Source organism: Chiloscyllium punctatum, chromosome 2 (assembly GCF_047496795.1).
Source record: "Chiloscyllium punctatum isolate Juve2018m chromosome 2, sChiPun1.3, whole genome shotgun sequence".
NCBI classification, from domain to species: Eukaryota; Metazoa; Chordata; class Chondrichthyes; order Orectolobiformes; family Hemiscylliidae; genus Chiloscyllium; species Chiloscyllium punctatum.
In genome coordinates this window covers 11,208,101-11,230,649 of record NC_092740.1, presented here as the reverse complement: position 1 = coordinate 11,230,649, position 22,549 = coordinate 11,208,101, and the positions used below count along the sequence as shown (strand labels likewise).

At 43.0% G+C, this 22,549-nt stretch overlaps 1 protein-coding gene across 1 annotated transcript in view; it reads left to right on the top strand.

Moving 5' to 3' along the window:
- The window catches only part of LOC140493742 (junctional adhesion molecule-like), a 36,106-nt gene that overhangs the window by 5,667 nt on the left and 7,890 nt on the right, over window positions 1-22,549 (top strand). The window contains exons 2-3 of the mRNA XM_072592569.1: window positions 7,857-8,243; window positions 16,386-16,733. Of these exons, the coding sequence (XP_072448670.1) occupies window positions 7,857-8,243; window positions 16,386-16,733 (735 nt within the window). The remainder of the gene's footprint in view (window positions 1-7,856; window positions 8,244-16,385; window positions 16,734-22,549) is intronic.

Genomic DNA, 22,549 nt, shown 5'->3' with positions numbered 1-22,549 from the left:
AACGAACCAGAATTGATCAGGGACCTCGAAGTGAAGGAGCCATTAGGAGGTAGTGACCATAATACAATAAGCTTCAATCTGCAATTTGAAAGGGAGAGGGTACAATCGGTAGTGACAATATTTCAGTTGAATGAAGAGAACTATGGAGCTATGAGGGAGGAGCTGGCCAAAGTTCAATGGTGCAATACCTTAGCAGGGATGACAGTGGAGGAACAATGGCAGATACTTTTGGGTATAATGCAGAAGATGCAGGATCAGTTCATTCCAAAAAGGAAGAAAGATCCTAGGAAGAGGAATGGGTGGCCATGGCTGACGAGGAAAGTTAAGAAACATATAAAGTTAAAAGAGAAAAAGTATAACATAGCAAAGAAAATGGGAAAACGGAGGACTGGGAAGCTTTTAAAGAACAACAGAGGATTACTAAGAAGGAAATATGCAGAGAAAAAATGAGGTACGAAGGTAAACTGACCAAAAATATAAAGGAGGATAGTAAAAGCTATTTTGGTATGTGAAAGGGAAAAAAATGGTTAAGACTAAAATTGGTCCCTTGAAGACAGAAACAGGGGAACATATTACGGGGAACAAAGAACTGGCAGAAGAATTGAATTGGTACTTCAGATCTGTATTCACTGGGGAAGACACAAGCAATCTCCCAGAGGTAACAGTGGCTGAAGGACCTGAACTGAAGGGTATTCATATTTGCCAGGAATTGGTGTTGGAGAGACTGTTAGGTCTGAAGGTTGATAAGTCCCCAGGGCCTGATGGTCTACATCCCAGGGTACTGAAGGAGGTGGCTCTAGAAATCGTGGATGAGTTGGTGATTATTTTCCAGAGTTTGATAGATTCAGGATCAGTTCCTGCAGATTGGAGGGTGCTTAATGTTGTACCACTTTTTAAGAAAGGAGCGAGAGAGAAAGCAGGAAGTTATCGACCAGTTAGTCAGACCTCAGTGGTGGGAAAGATGCTGGGGAGTCAATTATAAAGGATGAAATTACTACACATTTGGATAGTAGTAACAGGATAGGTCAGAGTCAGCGTGGATTTATGAAGGAGAAATCATGCTTGACTAATCTTCTGGAATGTTTGAGGATGTAACTCTGAAGATGGACGAGGGGATCCAGTGGATGTAGTGTACCTGGACTTTCTGAAAGCCTTTGATAAAGTCCCACACAGGAGGTTAGTGAGCAAAATTAGGGCACGTGGTATTGGGGGCAAAGTACTGACTTGGACTGAAAGTTGGTTGGCTGACAGGAAACAAAGAGTAGTGATAAACGGCTCCCTTTAGGAATGGCAGGCAATGACCAGTGGGGTACCGCAGGGATCAGTGCTGGGACAGCAGCTTTTTACAATATATATTAATGATATAGAAGGTGGTATTAATAGTAACATTAGCAAATTTGCTGATGATACAAAGCTGGGTGGCAGGGTGAAATGTGAGGAGGATGTTAGGAGATTACAGGGTGATCTGGACAGGTTAGGCGAGTGGACAGATGCATGGCAGATGCAGTTTAATGTGGATAAATGTATGGTTATCCACTTTGGTGGCAAGAACAGGAAGGCAGATTACTCCCTAAATGGAGCAGTATAAAGAGGTCTGGGTGTTCTTGTGCACCAGTCAATGAAGGTAAGCATGCAGGTACAGCGGGTGGTGAAGAAGGCTAATAGCATGCTGGCCTTCATAACAAGAGGGATTGAGTATAGAAGCAAAGAGATTCTTCTGCAGCTGTACAGGGCCCTGGTGAGACCAAACCTAGAGTATTGTGTGCCGTTCTGGTCTCCACATTTGAGGAAAGTCAATCTGGCTATTGAGGGAGTGCAATGTAGGTTCACGAGGTCAATTCCTGGAATGGCGGGATTACCTTACGCTGATAGACTGGAGCGACTGGGCTTGTATACCCTTGAGTTTAGAAGACTGAGAGGGGATCTGATTGAGACATATAAGATTATTAAAGGATTGGACACTCTGGAGGCAGGAAACATGTTTCTGCTGATGGGTGAGTGCCGAACCAGAGGACACAGCTTAAAAATAAGGGGTAGGCCATTTAGGACAGAGATGAGGAGAAACTTCTTCACCCAGACAGTGGTGGGTGTTTGGAATGCTCTGCCCCAGAGGGCAGTGGAGGCCCAGTCTCTGGATTCATTTGAGAAAGAGTTGGATAGATCTCTCAAGGATAGTGGAATCAAGGGTTATGGATACTGATTGAGGATGATAAGCCATGATCATATTGAATGGTGGTGCAGGCCCGAAGGGCAGAATGGCCTTCTCCTGCACCTATTGTCTATTGTCTATTCTTTGCATCCTCTCCAAAGCCTCTGTATCTTTCCTGTTGTAGGGTGACCAGAACTGGACACAATATTCCAAGTGTGGTCTCACCAGGGACTTGTAGAGCTGTAGCAAAATCTTACAGCTCTTAAACTCAATCCCCTTTGTTAATGAAAGCCAAAACACGATATGCTTTGCTCTCCACTTGGGTGGCAACTTTGAGGGATCTATGTACTTGCACACCCAGATCCCTCTGTTACTCAACACTGTCAAGAATCCTGTCTTTAATCCTATATTCAGCATTCGATTTTGACCTTCCAAAATGCATCACTTCACATTTATCCAGGTTGAACTCCATCTGCTATTTCTCAGCCCAGATCTGCATCCTGTCTATGTCCCGCTGCAGCCTGCAATAACCCTCAATACTATCAATGGCACCTCTAAACTTTATGTCATCTGCAAATTTACTAACCCACCCCTCAACCTCCTCATCCAAGTCATTTATAAAAACTACAAAGAGCAGACCCCTGGGGGACCCCACTCATCATTGTCTTCCAGGCAGAATACTTTCCATCTACAACCACTCTCTGCCTTCTGTTAGCCAACCAATTCTGACTCCAGGTAGCCAAATCTCCCTGTATCTTATACTTCCTGACATTTTGAATGAGCCTACTATGCGGAACCTTATCAAATGCCTTGCTGAAGTCCACATACACCAGATCAACTGCTTGACCTTCGTCGACCTGTCTTGTCACCTCCTCAAAGAACTTCTTCTTCTCCACAATCTCATTCTTAATAATGGATTGTAAAATCTTTCAAATAACCGAGGTCAGGCTAAACAGCCTATCGTATCCCATCTTCTGCCTCCCTCTCCTGAACAAAACCATTCTGTCTGCTTTTGATCCATCTCCATCTCTGAAGTGTAGATGAATTCTGCCCCTCAGAATTGCTTCCATAGTTTCCCTACCACTGAGGTTAGACTGACTGGCCTGTAGATACCTGGTTAATCCCTTGCTCACTTCTTGAATCATGGTACCACATTGGCTTTCCTCCTGTCTTCTGGCACCTCTCCATCTGCAGATCTAAGCTCCAACTGTATAACCTGAAGTCTTATCTTTAAGCTTTTCTACAAAGATAAGAGGATTATAATTAGCAAAAACTATTGTCTCATTAATTCCATATCAGACATAAATTTCAGTGTTGAAGAGCTGAGAGCAATGTTTCCTTTTCCATCGTTAAGCAATGTGAACCAACCAGGTAAGAATAACAAATTTCCTTCCCAAGAGTTTATGGTCATCATGAGATTCTTAATTCCAGATTTAAAATAAAATGAAACTCGACTATGGAGGGCTTTGAACTCCATTACCCCAGAAAATGACCTGGATCTCTAGATTTATAGCCTCCTGACAAGACAACTCCACTATTGCCCCCCCCCAGTATTGGCAGTCACTTGTTTTGAGTGAACCACACACAATCTTCACTTTTCAGTACAATACTGAGCAATGACCTTGTTCCTGTCTATCTTCACTGCTTCAATATGTGGTTTTGTAGCAATAATCTTCCCTCATGGAATCTCCTAGTAAACCACTGCAACCTCGTACAATTCATGTCAATCTTTTTTTGAAGCTTTTCCAATGTCGTTGGGTTTAGCTGCCTCTGGCTTCAGCACTGTAACCTATCGGGCCATAAGGGAGGGAGGATTGCTGGGTTGTCACGGGGAGTCACAATTGGAGATATCAGAATAACTGAGGTCAGAATGGATTTGGGCCAAAGGGAAGGCTGAAGGAAGATTTGATTGAGATATTCAAACTCATGAAGGGTCAGGATAGTGTCAATAGAGAGACAGTACCCACTCATGAAGGGTCAGGATAGTGTAGATAGAGAGAGACCGTACCCACTCATGAAGGGTCAGGATAGTGTAGATAGAGAGAGACCGTACCCACTCATGAAGGGATCAAGAACTAGAGGGCACAGTGGGATGGCAGTTTATAAAATATTATTGTTCACTCAGAATGTGGATTCAAAAGTGGAGTGAAAAGAGATTTTAGGTTTCAGTTCTGTGAAAGTGACTTGTTCATTTGAAACAAAGGGTCAGAATGTGATCTGGAACAGTGAAGTAAAGACAGTGAGAAAATGTCCTGGAGATAAATGACCTGGAGAGTTCATTGCTGAATATTTACCAAGGTGAGTTTTACAGTCGATACAAACAGATTTTTCAGTACCACCAGTCAGCTGAGTTCAGAAGAGCAGAAGTCAGAAGAGTAGTTGTTTTAAAAAATTCTGAAAGTCTCCAGGTTGAGAGTTGTAAAAAAATCTCCAGATCATCAGCATTGAAAATAAGTCTGAAGCTGTTTCCGTTCTCAAAGGAAGAGGGAGAGAAAGAGTCAATGAGTTAGTTTATGTTAATGCATTTCATAGAGAGACAGAGAGAATCCTATCTGGTGAAAATGCTGAGATTCAGTTGAGTGAGACATCCTGAAGTGAAGCTTACTGAAGTCACTGTAGACGACATCAACTGTATTATTCTCATCTTCATACCTCGTCACCTCCTCTAAAATTCCATCAAATCCAATTCAATCAAATTCCTTCACAAATTCATGCTAAATATCCTGGATTAACCTTTGTCTCTCCAAGTAATTATTCATTCTGTCCCTCAGAATTGTTTCCAATATTTTCCCCACCATTCATGTTGGCCTCACTGGCTTGTACTCTCCTGGTTTATCACTACCACCCTTGAACAATAGGGTAACATGTAAAGGGATGATTGGCAAGTGAAATAACAAGGGTTCAGAGATACTGTGCTCTTGTTAGAGTGAAGGGTAAGGCCAGTAAGATGAGGGAACAATGGATGAGTAAATATATTGAGGCTCTGGTTAAGAATATGAAAGAGTTATGTATTAGGTGTAGACAACTGGGATCAAGTGAATCTCTTGAAGAGTGTAAGGGCTATCGGGGCATTCTTATGAGGGATATCAGGAGGGCAAAAAGTGGACATCAGATAACCTCAGTAGATAAGGCTGAGGATAAGCCAACGATATTCTAGAAAGTCATTAGAAGTCAGAGAGCAACCAGGGAGGGAATAGGGCCTCTTCAAGATCAATGAGGTCATCTATGGGTAGAACCAGAGGAGAGGGGGGTGATATCCGAAACAAATATTTTGCATCAGTTTTTACTGTGGAGAAAGAAATTGATGCAAGGGAACTCAGGCAAATAAATATTAATGTCTTGAAAGCAACTCACTTTACTGAAGAGGAAGTGTTGGAGGTCTTGAAAAACATAAAAGTGGCTTTGTGCAGGGAAATCATGTGTCACAAACTTGACTGAGCTTTTTGAAAATGTTATCAAAAGATCAGTGAGGGCAGAGGGGGAGATATTGTTTACATGAACTTGTGTAAAGCTGTTGTCAAAGTTCCACATGGTGGACTAATTAGTGAAGTTAGGTGGCATGGGATTCAGGGAGAGAATGCCAGTTGGATACAAAATTTGCTTGATGGTAAGAGACAGAGTGTAGTGATGGAGGTTTGTTTTTACATTGATCCATGAGACCTCATTTGAGGAACATTGTAAGATATCATCCATCTTATGTCAGTGATTAACTCCTTCATCAATGTTGCAACACCCCCTCCTCTTTGACATTCCCCCTACCCCTACATGTCTCATCTCACAGTTCGATAGCCCAGAACATTGTGCTGTCAATCCTGTCACACCCTCAACTACGTGTCTGTGATAACAACAATATCTCATCCCCACTCATTAATCTACACCCTCAGCTCGTCTGCCTTACTCACAAGTAAATGCCATCCATCCATGCCACACTCCCTTATGCCCTCACTTGACGATATTCACACTGCCTTCTGGATTTACTTGGATTTCCTTCTCATCGTCCGTTAGCTCAGTTGGCTGGACAGTTGGTCTGGGATGTGGAGTGATGCCAACAAGGGATGTTTAATTCCCATATTGTCTGAGGTGACCATGAAGTTCCAATCTTCTCAACCTTCCCCCTTGTCTGAGGCAGAGTGACCCTCAGGTTAAATCATGACCAGTCATAACTTCCTTTAACGAGACAGGAGTTCTCTCGCACAATGATGAGTTTACTTTTTTACTTCAGTTTATTTTTTTCCATCTTCATGTCTCTCTGTATCCCCTCCCCCACACCCCCTCAATGCTTCCACAGCATCCCCCATCCCTCTGCTATGACTGATGAATGAGTCAGGTTGCTGAAGGCTGGCTGGGTAATAGAGTAGAAAGTGATGGGAAATACAAAAGGTTCTGCAGGGAGGGCCCTGAGTCCTGCTCTTCAGATCACCCTGGGTCTCCTGGAACAATGGAGAGTTCAGATAATGGAGAGTCCAGTTACAAGTGGGGTTCCGCAGGGATCAGTTCTGAGTCCTCTGCTGTTTGTAATTTTTATTAATGACTTGGATGAGGGAGTCGAAGGTTGGGTCTGTAAATTTGCAGATGATACAAAGATAGGTGGAGTTGTGGACAGTGAGGAGGGCATTTGTCATTTGCAAAGGGACTTAGATATGATGCAGAGCTGGGCTGAGGAGTGGCAGATGGAGTTCAACCCTGCCAAGTGTGAGGTTGTCCATTTTGGAAGAACAAATAAGAATGCGGAATACAGGGTTAATGGTAGGGTTCTTAGTCAGGTGGAGGAACAGAGGGATCTTGGGGTCTATGTACATAGATCTTTGAAAGTTGCCACTCAGGTGGATAGAGTTTGTAAGAAGGCCTATGGTCTATTATCGTTCATTAGCAGAGGGATTGAATTCAAGAGTCGTGAGGTGATGTTGCAGCTGTACAGGACTTTGGTTAGGCCACATTTGGAGTACTGTGTGCAGTTCTGGTCGCCTCACTTTAGGAAAGATGTAGAAGCTTTGGAGAGGTTGCAGAGAAGATTTACCAGGATGTTGCCTGGAATGGAGAATAGGTCGTACGAGGAGAGGTTGAGAGTTCTCGGCCTTTTCTCGTTGGAACGGCGAAGGATGAGGGGTGACTTGATAGAGGTTTATAAGATGATCAGAGGAATAGATAGAGTAGACAGGCAGAAACTTTTTCCCCGGGTACAACAGAGTGTTACAAAGGGACATAAATTTAAGGTGAAGGGTGGAAGGTATAGGGGAGATGTCAGGGCTGGGTTCTTTACCCAGTGAGTGGTGGGGGCATGGAATGCGCTGCCCGTGGGAGTGGTAGAGTCAGAATCATTGGCGACCTTTAAGCGGCATTTGGATAGGTACATGGATGGGTGCTTAATCTAGGATAGATGTTCGGCACAACATTGTGGGCCGAAGGGCCTGTTCTGTGCTGTATTGTTCTATGTTCTATGTTCTATAACTCTCAGGTACCAAACCCTCTCTTCAACCAACAGCGACAAACACCCACTGTCTAACATCAGGATGTTTACAAACCACCCAAAGCCCTCTGTTGTATCCAGCCCGGAGCTCCTTCCACTCTGTCACTCGTCTGTTCAGAAACCACAATTGTATCATATTATATCTTTTCTCACTCAATAACAGATTCAATGTCTTACCTCACTGTTTGGTGTCTGTGCTGTGTTCATATCCTCTCTCTCTCTCTCTCTCTCCCCCCACAGCGGATTCTGCTAATGGTTGGTCAATAACAATCGCGGATGGAGTGAGGGCTGAGGAAGGAGGCTCCGCTGTCTTACCCTGCAGCTTCACCCACCCTGACACTAACCTCACACTCACCGGCTCCATCTTATGGTACAAGGGGAAATCACGGGCTTTAATCTTTCAGTGCACAGATCCTGGTCCAGACCATTCCCAGGGTGAGCTGTGTGAGAATGTGATACAGTGGGACGGTGGGAATCGATTCAGATTCGTGGGGAATCTCAGCAACAAAGATGCCTCAATAATGATGGAGGGACTGAGCCGGGAGGATGCTGGTTCCTATCGGTGTCGTGTGGAGCTCAATATCGGCAAGTGTCAACCACGGTATCGAACACGTCTGAAAGTGGAAGGTGAGGAACAATGTTCGTATGTGTTACTGCCCTGACAACTCAATGGGGACAGGCTCCACCTGGTCTGGGAGCTCTTGGGTTGGTTCCTTCACTTGGGCTCTTCCAGTTGGTTTGAGGCAGGAGGCAGTGAGAAGAACAGAGACAGAGAGGCACAAAGAGAGAGAGAGAGAGAGAGAGAGAGAGGCATGACTGGAATTTAGAGACCATTCCATTACTAACTTTGAAACCTCCCACAGTTACACTCATTCATTATCATGTTCAAACTGGCTTCATTGCTCTGGGATCGGGAACAGAGAAAACATCACTGACAATCCAAGCTCCAAGATCCCCACCAATGAGGGTCCAGCTTTATCACCATTGGGTGAGGACAAGAGAGACCTGGCACCTCCTGAACCCTCATTGGATGAGCTCATCTCAGGGTGAAGGAACCCTCAGCTCACATGAGCTGAGAACCTCACTGTTGCTATCCTCCACCTCTATTGGCTGAGGAGAAAATGGGGGGAGCTGTCCTTGCCAGAGGCTAATGTCCTGGGGATTGTGGCAGATTGTGAAATTTGAATTTGAAAATATCTAGAACTGAAAACTAGTCTCATAATGACTGTGTAATCGTCACCATTCAAAAACAATCTGGGTTAATCATATCCTTTTGGGAGGGAAATCTGCTATCCTTACCTGATCTGACCTACATGTGACTCCATACCCACAGTTATGTGTTTGACTCTTAACTGCCCCTCAGTTGTGGATAAGGAGTGAACCCAGGAGTGCAAATGAAACTGTGGCTGCAAGAGCAGGTCACAGGCGAAGAATCCTTTGAATTAACACACCTCCTGACTCCAAAGCCGATTGGCCAGTCAGGAGTGTGATGAAATACTTCCCACTTGCCTGGAACAGTGCAGGAAAATATCTCACTGCTCTGTCATTATTACTGGGTCAAAGTCCTGGAAATCCCACCCTAACATCATTGTAGGAATAAAAATAACTATAAAATGCACTGCAGCAAGACAGCAACATTTCCTCCACCAGCACCTTCCAAAGTAGGGACCTTGAAGAGCTCAGTGAACAATGACATCAGATACAGGCCATCCTGACTTGGAACTATCTTTTCATTGTCCAAGTGGATGTGGGTGTCCCATGCACAGTCAGCCTTTATTGGCCAGCCCTGGAGAAGGAATGGTGAGCTGCCTTCTTGAACTGCTGTATTCCCTCAGCTGCAGGGACATTCACGATACGGTTGGGAAAGGATTTCCAAGGCTTTGTCCCAGTGACACTGAAGGAATGATGAAATATTCCCATCAGGGTGGTGAGTGTCTTGGAGGGAAGCTTGTAGGTGGAGATGTTCTCCTGTAACCCATGTTCATCAGTGAACAACCATCCCCATTCTGACCTTATGGTGGAGGGAGGGTCATTGACGATGCAGCTAAAGATGGTTAGACCAAGGACACACTAACCTGAGGAACTCCTGCAGAGATGTGCTCTGGAGCTGAGATGACTGATCTCCAAGAAGAACAACCAGCTTCCTCTGTGCCAGGTCTGACTGAAACCCATGGAGGTTTCCCCCCTCAGCTTCCCCCTGGATTCAGTTTTGCTCAGGTTCCTTGATGCTACACTCGCTCAAATACAGCCTTGATGTTAACAACAGGCACATTCGCCTGTACCTGTCTTTTTGTTTTTTCCGTTGTTTACCTATTATTTACTATCTATGCTACTTAACTCTGTGATCTGCCTGTACTGCTCACAAGACAAAGCTTTTTGCCGTGCCTCGGTACATGTGACAATAAATTCAATTCAATTCGATTCGATTCAATTCGATTCGATTCGATTCAATTCAATTCAATTCAGTCAGTGACAGCTTCCAGCAGTTTAATTTGCCAAATTGAAAATATGTAACATTTCACTGCAAACGAGATACCTCAGTTGTTTTGAGCATGATTTGAATCTAAACAATCAGATTAAATTATCCCCCCGAATATTAAAACCCAATCGAGTTTGAATTTATTGTTTTTGCCAACATCAAACTAATGAGACAATCTGATGTTTGGGGTATATAAAAAAAAAGCAGATATGTTGAAAGTTAGACAGAGAGTAACTGCCATTGAAAAACTGCTGTACAAAACACTCTCAATCAAAGGGACCTTCTTCATATGAAACATCTTTGCAGTGAAAGACAGAAGTCTACCCAGGAGATCTTTCGCTGAAAGAAGAAACACACTGACAATGACAGCCACTGTGTGGTTTTGAAATGAAGCTGATGTAATTTTAATACAGGTGGTTATTGGAACAGTATATTGTTATTGAGTTGGAGGCAGAAAGCAAGCAGTTAAGGGAAAGGAAGCTTAGAGTTGGAAATAGTTGTTGTTTAATGTTCACTTTGAGAGTTAAAGAATAATTTGATTTTTTTGTTTAAGTATTGGAATTTGGGAGTTCTCTATCACTCAGACGTTAACAGATTACGATGTGAGATGAGCGTTTCTGGGTGTTTGGTTGAAGTCGCAGTTAAAGTTTCAGTTTGGGGGCTCATCTGCGATTTGGACCGGTTTAGACAGATCCAGTCTGAGATTTGAAAAGATTTGGGTACAAAAGATCCCAGCAGATTTAAACACTTGCCGATTAGTGTCCAAGATTTTTAAAGAAAATGGAGGTGAGAGAATTGATTTATTTTCAGTTATTTGTGGTTGGTTAAATCAAAAGTCGGAGGTCACACACTTGGATTGTGTATCAGAGGTGAAAGAGAGATTAAATCAGGCAGGTGAGTTAGCTAAACAGCACTGAAAGAGGGTGCAGGTGGAAGATAAAAACTCTGGAATCCAGACATTTTCCCATGGGGATGACGTGTTAGTATTGTTATCAATGACAGGATATCCTTTCAAAGTCAGGTTCTGTGGTCCCTGACAAATTGAGAAAAAAGTTGAGTCAGGTAAACTATCTGGTAAAGATGCTGGACAGGAAAAAACTATATTGGGTATGTCATGGGAATATATTGAAACATTATTATAATAGAGAGAGGGGGAACTGGAGGAACAGTGTTAGTTACTGGCCCACAGAGTGAGGAATCAAATCTCATGCTGTGCAGTTTGATTGCCTGAAAATACATTAAACAATGAAGAAGTCCTTGAGGAGTGGGATTGGTTAGTGAACAATCTGTCCCAGGAACAAAGAACCAGTTGAAATGATTGTTGCAGCAGTACAAGGACATATGCAGGAATAAGATGGAGAGGCCTGATCCTCTTGTGCATGAGGTAGAAGTAGGGAATGCTGTTCCAATAAAACAACACACCTACAGGCTTAATACTTTCAATGCCACACAGGTCCAGAAGGAAGTGGATGCAATGCGCAATGAAGCTATCATCGAACTGAGTCAAAGCAAGTGGAGTTCGATGATCATGTTAGTTGCCAAACCTGACGGGATTCAACAATTTTGCTTGGACCATTGGAAGGTTAAGGCAGTTACAAAATCAAACTCAGATCAATACTAAAATTGGAGGACTGTACAGAAAAATTTGGACAAGCCCCTTTCATCACAAAGTTGGACTTACTGTTTGGGCATTGTCATCCCTTTATCAGAGAAAGGGTGAAATAAATTTCTGTGTTTGTCACCCCAAATGGGTTATGTCAATTCAATGTCCTGCCCTTTGGAATGAAGAACACACCAGCCACATTTAAAAGGCACGTGAACAGAGGTGTGGCTGTGTTAACAAACTGTGCAGTACATCTGGATGATGCAGTGATCTTTAGTGAGTCATGGAAAGATCACATGGTACAGTTGGCACACAGCTCTTTGAATGATTAAGAGAAGCAAAGTGGTAATAAAATTAAAGAAAACACAATTTGTGGAGGCAGAGGAGACATTATTGGGACAATACATCGGGCATGAAATGTTGACCCTCAGGAATGCAAAGACAAAGACCATCGAGGAATTTCCACAAACAACCTCAAAGAAAGAAGTGCTTTGATTTTGGGGATGAAGTGGATTCTACTGGGAGTTTGTTCCAAATGTCAGCAGGGTAGTGACTTCACTCACGGATTTCCTGAAGAAGACCACAACATTTCGGTGGATGCAACAATGCCTGGAGGCACTTGACAATGTAAGAGTTGTATTAACCGTGGCACCAGTTTTAGCTGCACCAAATGTTGCAATCAAAGTTGTAATCGATGCTCATGATATTGGTCTTGAGGCTGTACTGCTACAGGAAGATGATGATGGAATTGAATAGCCAGTTGGTTACTTTTCAAAGAAACCCAACACCCACCAGAGAAAAATATTCTACCATCGAAAAGGAATTATTGAGTTTGGTACTGTCGGAACAACATTATCGCAAATTTAATGGATAAATTTTAAATAAGGTTGAACAGATAACAATGTTAGACATATGTGTGCGGAAATTAATATGAACTTCAATTAATATCCTATGAATTTCATTGTCATGGGGTTAAGAATTAGGCAAAAAATGGAGACATCTTTTCATTATGATGGTCCATTTTTTTTCGGGGGGGGGGGTTGTTATGAAGTTGAAGGTGCGTACTGTACCTTTAAGCGAGAGTGAAAGCTGTTCTGCACTGAGAACATGCAGGCACCTCTCACGTGACTAACGAGCAGTCTCAGACTGTACTGGAAAATTGAAAATATGTAACATTTAGCTGTAAACTAGATACTAGTTGCTTTGACCATAATTTAAATCTCACCAATCAGTTTAAAGTATGCCCCAGGATACTAAAACACAATCGAGTTTGAATTTATTGTTTTTGCCAACTTCACAACAATGAAATCACCTGATGTTTGGGGGATAAAAAAAAGCAGACATTTTGAAAGTTAGACAGAGAGTAACTGCCATTGAGAAACTGCAATTCAAATCATTCTCTATCAAAGGTACCTTTCTCATATGAAACATCTTTACAGTGAAAGGCAGACGACAACTAAGGGACTTCTTGAGCTGAAAGAAGAAACACACCAGTAATAACAGCGACTGTGTGGTTTTGTAACAAAGCTGATGTAACTTTAATATGGGTGGTTCTTGGAACAGTAGATTGTTATAGAGTTGGAGACAGATAACAAGCAGTTTAGGGAAAGGAGGCTAAGAGTTGGAAACAGTTATTGTTTAATGTTCACTTTGAGAGTTAAAGAATAAATTGATTTTTAATATAAAAGTGAATTTTTGGAGTTCTCTGTTCCTCATACTTTAACAGATGGCGATGCGAGGTGAGCTTTTCTGGGTGTTTGGTTTAATTAGCAGAAGGCTTCACCGCCGTCTCGTAACAGCAGCTTAACCTGGGCAATCAGGATGGACAATACATGTACATCATCTGGGCCAGCGATACCCATGATGGAATAAAACAAAAGGAGAAATTAATGAAACAAAGAACATCCTGAGGAAAACCAAAAACAAAGCTGCAGATGCTGCAAATCCGAAACAAAAATGGAAATTGTCAGAAAAGGTCAGCAGGTCTGGCAGCACCTGTGGAGAGAAATCAGAGTTAACGTTTCAGGCAGAGTGACCCTTCCTCAAGATGCTGAGAAGTTTGACAAGACAGATTCTGAGAGGATATTTGTTCTTGAGAACAGAAGTCAAACAGGGGAACAATTGCAAAATAACGGATTTTCTATGTAAATTGAGATGAGGAAACATTTAATCTCTCAGCTCCTCTTTTAAGTTCATGAAGCAAAGAACCACATGACTGATTATCCCCCTCCTCCTGCACCCAAATATCTTACTTGATGAAGAAAAGTTTAATCTGGACTCTGAGTTTAAATTAACCTGTGCTCATTTCAAAGCTCACAGGTTGGAGCTGGTGAATGGTTACATTAGGAATGACACCAGGGGGTTCTCCTTCACACAGAGTGTGGTCAATACTTTGAATGTGTTTGCTGGACAGAGTGAGGGGGAAGGCTGTAAAATCCTTGACCTCATTTAAAGAAAATTAACTTTGAGCAATGGGTGGAGGGTTCTGCATGAATGAATTCAGGAGGGTTCAATGGATCCAATCTGTAAGTACCTTCAGCAGTCACACGGCACCAGGTTATAGTCCAACAGGTTTATTTGAAATAACAAGGTTCAGAGTACTGCTCCTGAATCAGGTGAAGTCCTTGTATCATGTGACTTCTGACTTTGTCCACCTCAGTGCAACACTGGCATCTCCACATCATGGAAATATCTTGTAATCAAGATTTGGAGATGCCGGTGTTGGACTGGGATGTACAAAGTTAAAAATCACACAACACCAGGTTATAGTCCAACAGGTTTATCTGGAAGCACTCGCTTTTGGAGCACTACTCCTTCATCAGGTGGTTGTGAAGTATAAGCTTGTAAGACACACAATTTATTGCAAAGGTTTACAGCTGACGTAACTGAAATTATATATTGAAAAAGATCTGGATTATTTGTTAAGTCTCTCATCCATTGGAATGACCATGTTGGCTTCAATTCTTTTACATGTAGATCACAAAACATTTTTTGAAAAGTTACATTCACAAGTGAAATTTAACAATTGGTGTCTGTCAGCCCAGATAATGTATTGAAGGTGTGAGCTTCCCTGGGTGATACTGTCTGTGCCACAATGTTTAGACTGATTCTAATAGAAAAAAATGAAGTTATAGAATCTTATATAGATTTTTGAGCAAAGTAAAATGTAACTCTGCAAGTACAAATTCACCCCCACAAAATTATATGTGCATATGTGTGTGTGTGTGTGTGTGTGTGTGTGTGTGGGGCGGGGGTGGGGAAGGGGGGAGGGGGGTGGTTGTGAATGTCTGTGAGGAGTGTGTGCCTGTGTGTGAGTGTAAGTATAAAGTCTGTGAGAGGGGCATGTGTGAGTGTGGCAGTGTATGTGTGAGCATATGAGAGAGGGTCTGCATCAGTGTGTGCATCCGTAGGAGAGTGTGTGTGTGTGTGTAGCGTGATGGGGTCACTTGTCGTGTGACATGAACCCAAGATCCTGGTTGAGGCCATCCCCATGGGTACCGAACTTGGCCAAGAGCCTCTGCTCGGCCAGTTTTTGTTGCTGCCTGTCCCGAAGTCCGCCTTGGAGGATGGTCACCTGAAAGTCCAAGGTTGAATGTCCCAGATTGCTGTATGTGGCAGGTACTCATGTTACGCAGCCAACGTTGTCTATCCCATTCGCTGCAGGCAAGGATGCCCTGAGGCATGCTACATTGGTGAGAGCAAGCAGAGGCTACAGCAACGGATGGATGGGCACCGTACAACAATCAACAGACAGGACTGCTCCCCACCGTCCCCCACCTCCACAGTCAGAGAACACTTCAGCGGTCCTACACACACACACACACTCCTCTAGACACGCATACGGACGCAGATACTCTTTCATACTCTCACAAATACACTCCCACACTCACACATGCTCAGTCTTACAGACTTATACCCCTTTATACTCATACTCACACACATGCGCACACTCTTTCACAGACACTCACAGCCACCCCCCAACACACACACACACACCCACACACACACATATACGTTTGTGGGGTGAATTTGTACTTTCAGAGTTTCATCAAATTTTGCTCAAAAAACTGCATGAATCCATGTAAGTTTCTAGAAAGTCAATTTTTAGATTAGAATCAGTCTAAACGTTGTGGCACAGACAGTAACACCCAGGGGAGCTCACACCTTCAATACATTATCTTGGCTGACAGACACCAATTGTTAAAGTTCACTTGAGAATGTAATTTTTAAAAGAAAATTGTGATTTACATATAAAAGAACTGAAACCAACTTGGTCACTCAGACAGACGAGAGACTTAACAAATATCCTGGTCTTTTTCAATATATAATTTCAGTTACATCACACTGTAAACATTTGCTATAAATTCTGTGTCTTACAATCTTATATCCACAATCACCTGATGAAGGAGCAGCACTCTGAAATCTAGTGCTTCAAATTAAACCTGTTGGACTATAACCTGGTGATATCTGATTTTTAATCTTGTAATCAAGGTTTTCAAATTGAGTGGTGAGGAGACATTTTGATCAGGGTGACTCTTCTTGGGGAATGTCCAGCACAGACCTGTTAGAGATATGAGTGGAGTCTTTAATTGCTCATTTTATTGTGAAGTTGAAAGGAATGTAACATATTGAAATAAGACCTTCTGCACACTGATCTCATCCATTCTGATGTTTGTCCTTTCCTCAGATGTTCAGGGAGACCTCTCAGTGGTGAGTGGGACAGAGGGAGATTCAGTTACTTTACCCTGTATCTTTGAGACCAGATCCTACCCTCCCCTGACCACTGTTACCTGGATGAGGAAGGAGCCCTACCAACACATCGTTACATTTACAGCCCAATCACAGGGAACTTGGACAACTGGACGCGGTGGAAATCGGTACGAGCTCATCGGGAACCCAGGGGAGGGAAACGCCTCAATCAGGATAAACCAGCTGAGACTGAGGGACAATCACACTTACCTGTGTCTGGTGGAGTACAGATCAAGAGTCAATCTTTTGTATCTAATCCAGAAAGAGACACGGCTGCAGGTACATGGTAAGAAACCGTTCACACATTCTTCAGCCTGTAGAAGGTGCACAATGAGAGTGGAACAGATTCTGTGAATGTTTTGTGATTTGATTTTCTGCTGAAAGGACATGGAACTAAAACACTAACCCTGTTTCTCTCCATCGGTATTGTCTGCACTGCTGAGTGTTTGCAGCATTTTGATGTTTAATTAAAATGTCCAGCATCTGTAGTATTTTAACTTTGGGATTCAAATTGAATTTTTTACAATATTTAATGTACTATGCTTTGCTGATATTTTTTAGGCGCTTCTGATGTAAGTATTGAAAGACATTGACACACTCAGAATATTTAGTTCAATCTCCAAATGACCCAAAGTTATACTGACATTAAGATCATCTCCTTGAACAGGAAGGTGCTACAGACTAATGTGTCCCTCTTGGTTCCAACCTTCATCAGGAATAGTTCCATCAATGCAAGTACATTCCCCCAGTGTCCATCTGACTGTGTGAGGCATCCCAGCCACGTGGGACCTATCCGAGCCCTGCATTCACCAATGGAATTTTTTTTAAAAAGCGAACCTAATGGCTGCATGTGACCATTGTTGAGATTTGGAAAAGCCGATCTGATTCAATCATATACTTCAGGGAATCTGGGGTTTGATTCAGTTAGCTGGACGGTTGGTTTCCAAAGCAGTGTGATGCCAACAGTGTGGGTTCAATCCCCACATTGGCTCAGGTGACCATGAAGGACCCTCCTTCTCAACTCTCCCCTCACTGAGGTGTGGTGGCCCTCAGGTTAAACCACCACCAGTTGTCCCTCTCGCTCTCTCTCTCTCTCTCTCTCTCAAGAGAAAGCAGCCCATGGTCTGGTAATAATATAACAACTTGATTTAGAGAATGAAATCTGCCATTTACACTCAGTGTCATGTGTTGCCATATGCACAATCTTGAGCCCTCTCTCTCCATCAGCACCACCTCACACAGACTCAGGGCTGCTCATAATCCACCAACTCTGCACAGTCCACATCTAACTCTGTATTGGGAAAACAAAACACTGACTGGGTGATTACTTTGCTGAACAGAAATGTTCTGCCCACAAAAAAATGATTCTCAGCATCCAGTTGCCTGCCATTTCCACACACCACCTTTTGGGGACCCAGTGACCTTCTGGACTCAATATTGAGGTGAATAATTTGAGGGCCTCAGCACCTTCTCCTACCTCCTTCCCCCAACCCCCACACACCAGGCCTTGTCATCACATGGGCTACTACCAAAACAATCCATTGTCAGTGATGATTGGTCCCCATCAGCAGCTGTTCATTCTCACAGGCTGACCTTTCCCCTATCGTTTGTCTGTCCAATTGCTTTTCTCTCTGTCTGGGGTCTGTTTCCACTGAGTGTTTACTCCTGCCCCCTCACCCCCCTCCCCATCTTCAGCATCTACACCAACCTTTTCCCAGCTATAATCAGTTATAGAGTCATACAGCACAGGAGCAGACCCTTCAGTTCAACGAGTCCATGCTGACCATAATCCCAAACTAAAGTAGTCCCACCTGCCTGTGCTTTGTACATATCCCTCCAAATATTTCTTTTTCAAGAAATTATTTAAATGCCTTTTAAACGTTGTAACTGTCCCCACATCCACCATTTCCTCTGGAAGTTTATTCCACATAAACCACTCTCTATGTAAAATAAAAACTGCCCCTTAGAGGCATAGAGTCATAGAGATGTGCAGCATGGAAACAGACCCTTCGGTCCAACCCGTCCAGGCCGACCAGATATCCCAACCCAATCTAGTCCCACCTTCCAGCACCCGGCCCATATCCCTCCAAACCCTTCCTATTCATATACCCATCCAAATGCCTCTTAAATGTTGTAATTGTACCAGCCTCCACCACTCCCTCCGGCAGATCATTCCATACACATACCACCCTCTGTGTGAAAAAGATGCCCCTTAGGTCTGTTTTATATCTTTCCCCTCTCACCCTAAACCTATGCCCTCTAGTTCTGGACTCTCCGACCTCAGGGAAAAGATTTTGCCTATTTATCCTCTCCATGCCTCTCGTAATTTTGTAAACCTCTATAAGGTCACCCCTCAGCCTCCTTCCTTATGTCTTTTTAAAATCTTTCTCCTCTCACCTTAAAGATATGCCTCAGTCTTGAAATCTCCCACATGAGCAAAAAGACACCTGCCATTCACCTTATCTATATTCCTCATGCTTTTATCGATCTTGATAAGGTCACCTCTCAATCTCGTACGCCCCAGTGAGAAATGTCCTAGTCGCTCCGGACTCTTCCAATAACTCAAGGCCTGCTTTATTTTCAACATCCTGGTAAATCTCTTCTCCAGCTAAATGATATCCTTGCAATAACAGGGTGACCAGAACTGGACACAATAGAGGCCTCACCAGCATCCTGTCCAACCTGAACATAACATCCCAACTCCGATTGAAAAAGGTCTAATCAATGAAGGCAAGTGTGCTGAACCACCGTATACAGAGATGATGCAAATTTGGAAGAATTCTGTACCTGAATCCCTAGGTCTCTGTTCTTCAGCACTACCCAAGGCCCTACTTTTAATTGTATAAGTCACCCCTTTGTTTTCCCAAAGTGCAACACCTCACACTTATCTTAAACTCCATCTGTCACTCTTCAGCCCATTGATCCATTTGATTAAGATCTTTTTGTATTCTAAGATAACCTTCTTCACTGTTCAATATTCTATCAATTTTGGTATCAACCACAAACTTGCAAAACATGCTTTTTGTTGTCTCTTCGAAATTGTTCATATAAATGACTGACAAAAGTGGGCCCAGCACTGATCCCAGTGGAACACTGCTGGTCACAGGCCTCCAGAACAAAACCCTCCCTCCACCGTCACTCTCTGTCTTCTGCCTTTCAGCCAATTGTGCATCCACTTGCCAAGCTCACCCTGAATCCCATGGGATCTAACTTCACTAATTAGTCTACCATGCGGAGCCTTGTCAAAGGATTTACCAAATTCTAAGTAAACAATGTTTACCCCTCTGCCCTCATCAATTTTCATGTTTACTTCTTCAAAAACCTCCATCAAGTTTGTGAGACACGATATCCCTTGCACAAACCCATGCTGACTATCCCGAATCATTCCTTGCCTCTCCAAATGCATATAAATCCAAACTTTCAGAACAACTTACTCACCACCGAAGTCAGACTCACAGGTCTGAAGTTCCCAGGCTTCTCCTGACATTCCTTCTTGAACATGAGCCACTCTCCAGTCATTCAGCACCTGACTGTTATTTATGGATGATACAAATGTTCCTGGAGGGGGCCCAGCAATTTCCTCTTCACTTCTGACAATATCCTGGGATTGAGTAGATCACGTCTCAGAGATATATATTTATATTTTCAAAGACCTCTAACAATTCCTCTTCTGTATTACAAGCTGTTTTCAAAACATCAATATTTATTTCTCAGAGTTCTCTAGCCTCCAATTCTTTCTACACAGTAAAAACGGACACAAAATATTCATCTGATATCTCTCCCATCTCCTGAGGGGTGGCATGATGGCTCAGTGGTTAGCACTGGCACCAGGGACCTGAGTTCAATTCCAGCCTCAGGCAGCTGGAGTTTGTATGTTCTCCCTGTGTGGTGAGGGTTTCCTCCCACAGTCCAAAGATGTGCAGGTTCGGTGAATTGGCCATGCTACGTTGCCCATAGTGTGAGGTGCATTAGTCAGTGGAAATGAGTCTGGGTGGGTTGCACTTCGGCAGGTCGGTGTGGACTTGTTGGTCCAAAGGGCCTGTACATTTATCCCTTCACCTAACACTACGGTCAATTTTAGCTTAGCCAATTCACCAAATGTGCACATTTTGTGGACTGTGGGAGGAAACCAGAGCACCCGGAGGAGACCCACGCAGACACGGGGAGAATGTGCAAACTCCACACAGCCAGTCGCCTGAGGCGTAGAATTGAACCCGGGTCTCTGGCGCTGTGAGGCAGCAGTGCTAACCACTGTGCCACCGTGCCGCCCACATTGTAGGGAATCTAAAACACAAAGGCAATCTCTTTGTTTTTTAAGGAGACCTACACTCTATCTCTTGATGCTGTCTTGGTCTTAATGTACTTATAGAATTCCTTTGGATTATCCTTAACCTTATTTGTTGAGGTTATCCCATATCCTTTCTTTGACTTCCTGATCTCCCTCTTATGAATGGCCTGACACTCATTATACAGTGCAAGAGATCCATTTGGACCCAGTTGTTTATATTTAGTGTATGATTCTGTCCTATCCCTGACTGGAACCTCTATCTCTTTATTCACCCATTGTTCCCGAAAGCAGTTCAGTTGAAACCACCCTTTGTGAACGGTCTTTTCAGACTCAGAAAAGATCGCAGTGATCCAAGAATCTGAATCCCTGAACATTACACCACCTCTTCAGCCATTGATTTGTCTCCTTTATCCTTTTGTTCCCTCATCTGAGCTTGGCCCTGGGAGTAAATTAGAGATTACTACTTTTGAGGGTCTAGTTTTTAAATCTTCTCCCTAACCTCTGATATTCACTTTGTCAAGCTTTTATTCTTTCCCTTCAATGTGTACAAAAACTTCCAGTATCTCACTCTTCCCTTTAACAGAATGTGTCAAACATTTTGCAATGTCCTTAATCCTAGCACCAAGAAAACAGTATAATATCCTAGATTCATGCTCACTGCTGCGGAACCTCCTATCTGTGCCCTTGACAGGAGAATCACCGACAACAATTATTCTTTTAAATTCGTCAAACCCCTCCAAACATAAGATTCATTCTTACAGCCCAAGATCTGACTGTCCCTCCTAATTTCCTCTGAGAGACTATCCTTTCAACAGTACGAGAGATTTCTGAACTACCTTCTTACCTTTCCTGACAGTCATCCTTCTATCTGCCTGCTCCTGCTGTGTTATCACCTCTCAAAATCTACTGGCCATCTAACTCTGTGTCTCTTGTATGCCTGCAATGTCATTAAGTCTAAAAAGAAGCAACTTACAATAGCATATTATCTCTAAAATAAACTACCTTTCTTTATCCAAAGATAAACCTTTCTTTATCCAAAGAGTTAATATTAAGCACAAGTGGTCCAGCCCCAGCTATCAATGTTCTGATTAAAAATAAAATCCCACGTGTCAGCCTGTCCAAGAGGTGTGTAAACACAACTAAGTTTGAAACAAAACATTCCTCAGCAATTAAAAAAAAAATTGCTGAAGTGAGTTTAAAAACATCTCTCTCATAATTTCATAGTGGAAAAAGACTGAACAGTCCACATGTGGGCCTGTCCAAAACTTCCATTGAGAAAACTCCATTTCATAAAAAGTTGTGTGAGGTTGTTTTGCTTCTTTTGCATTTTTGACGAGAAAAGAGCTAAAAATGAATCAAATAAAAAGCTTATATTAATGAAATTTAATAAACGTAAGAAATCTCAAAGTAAATCTGGAAATAAATCTGAATCTCAGGAGCAGCTGCAAGATCCACACTCCTCTCGGTCCACTGTTTTTGATCATTTTATGTCTGAAGATGCCACTGGACCCAAAACATTAACTCTACTTTCTCTGCAGAGATGCCACTGTACCTGCTGGGTTTTTCCCCCAATTTCTGTTTTTGTCTCTGCCATCCTTACTTGGTCAGGTCTCCAGGACAGGGGTTGACAGTACATCAGTATTGAAGAACGGTGTTCACTGTGTCAGGTCAGTGGAAGCGAGTGTGGGTCCTGGAGGTTGGGTCAGGGGCTGTGTGAGGAACAGCACTAGGTCCCATGATTTCTGTAAAATCTTTCAAATAACCGAGGTCAGGCTAAACAGCCTATCGAATCCCATCTTCTGCCTCGCTCTCCT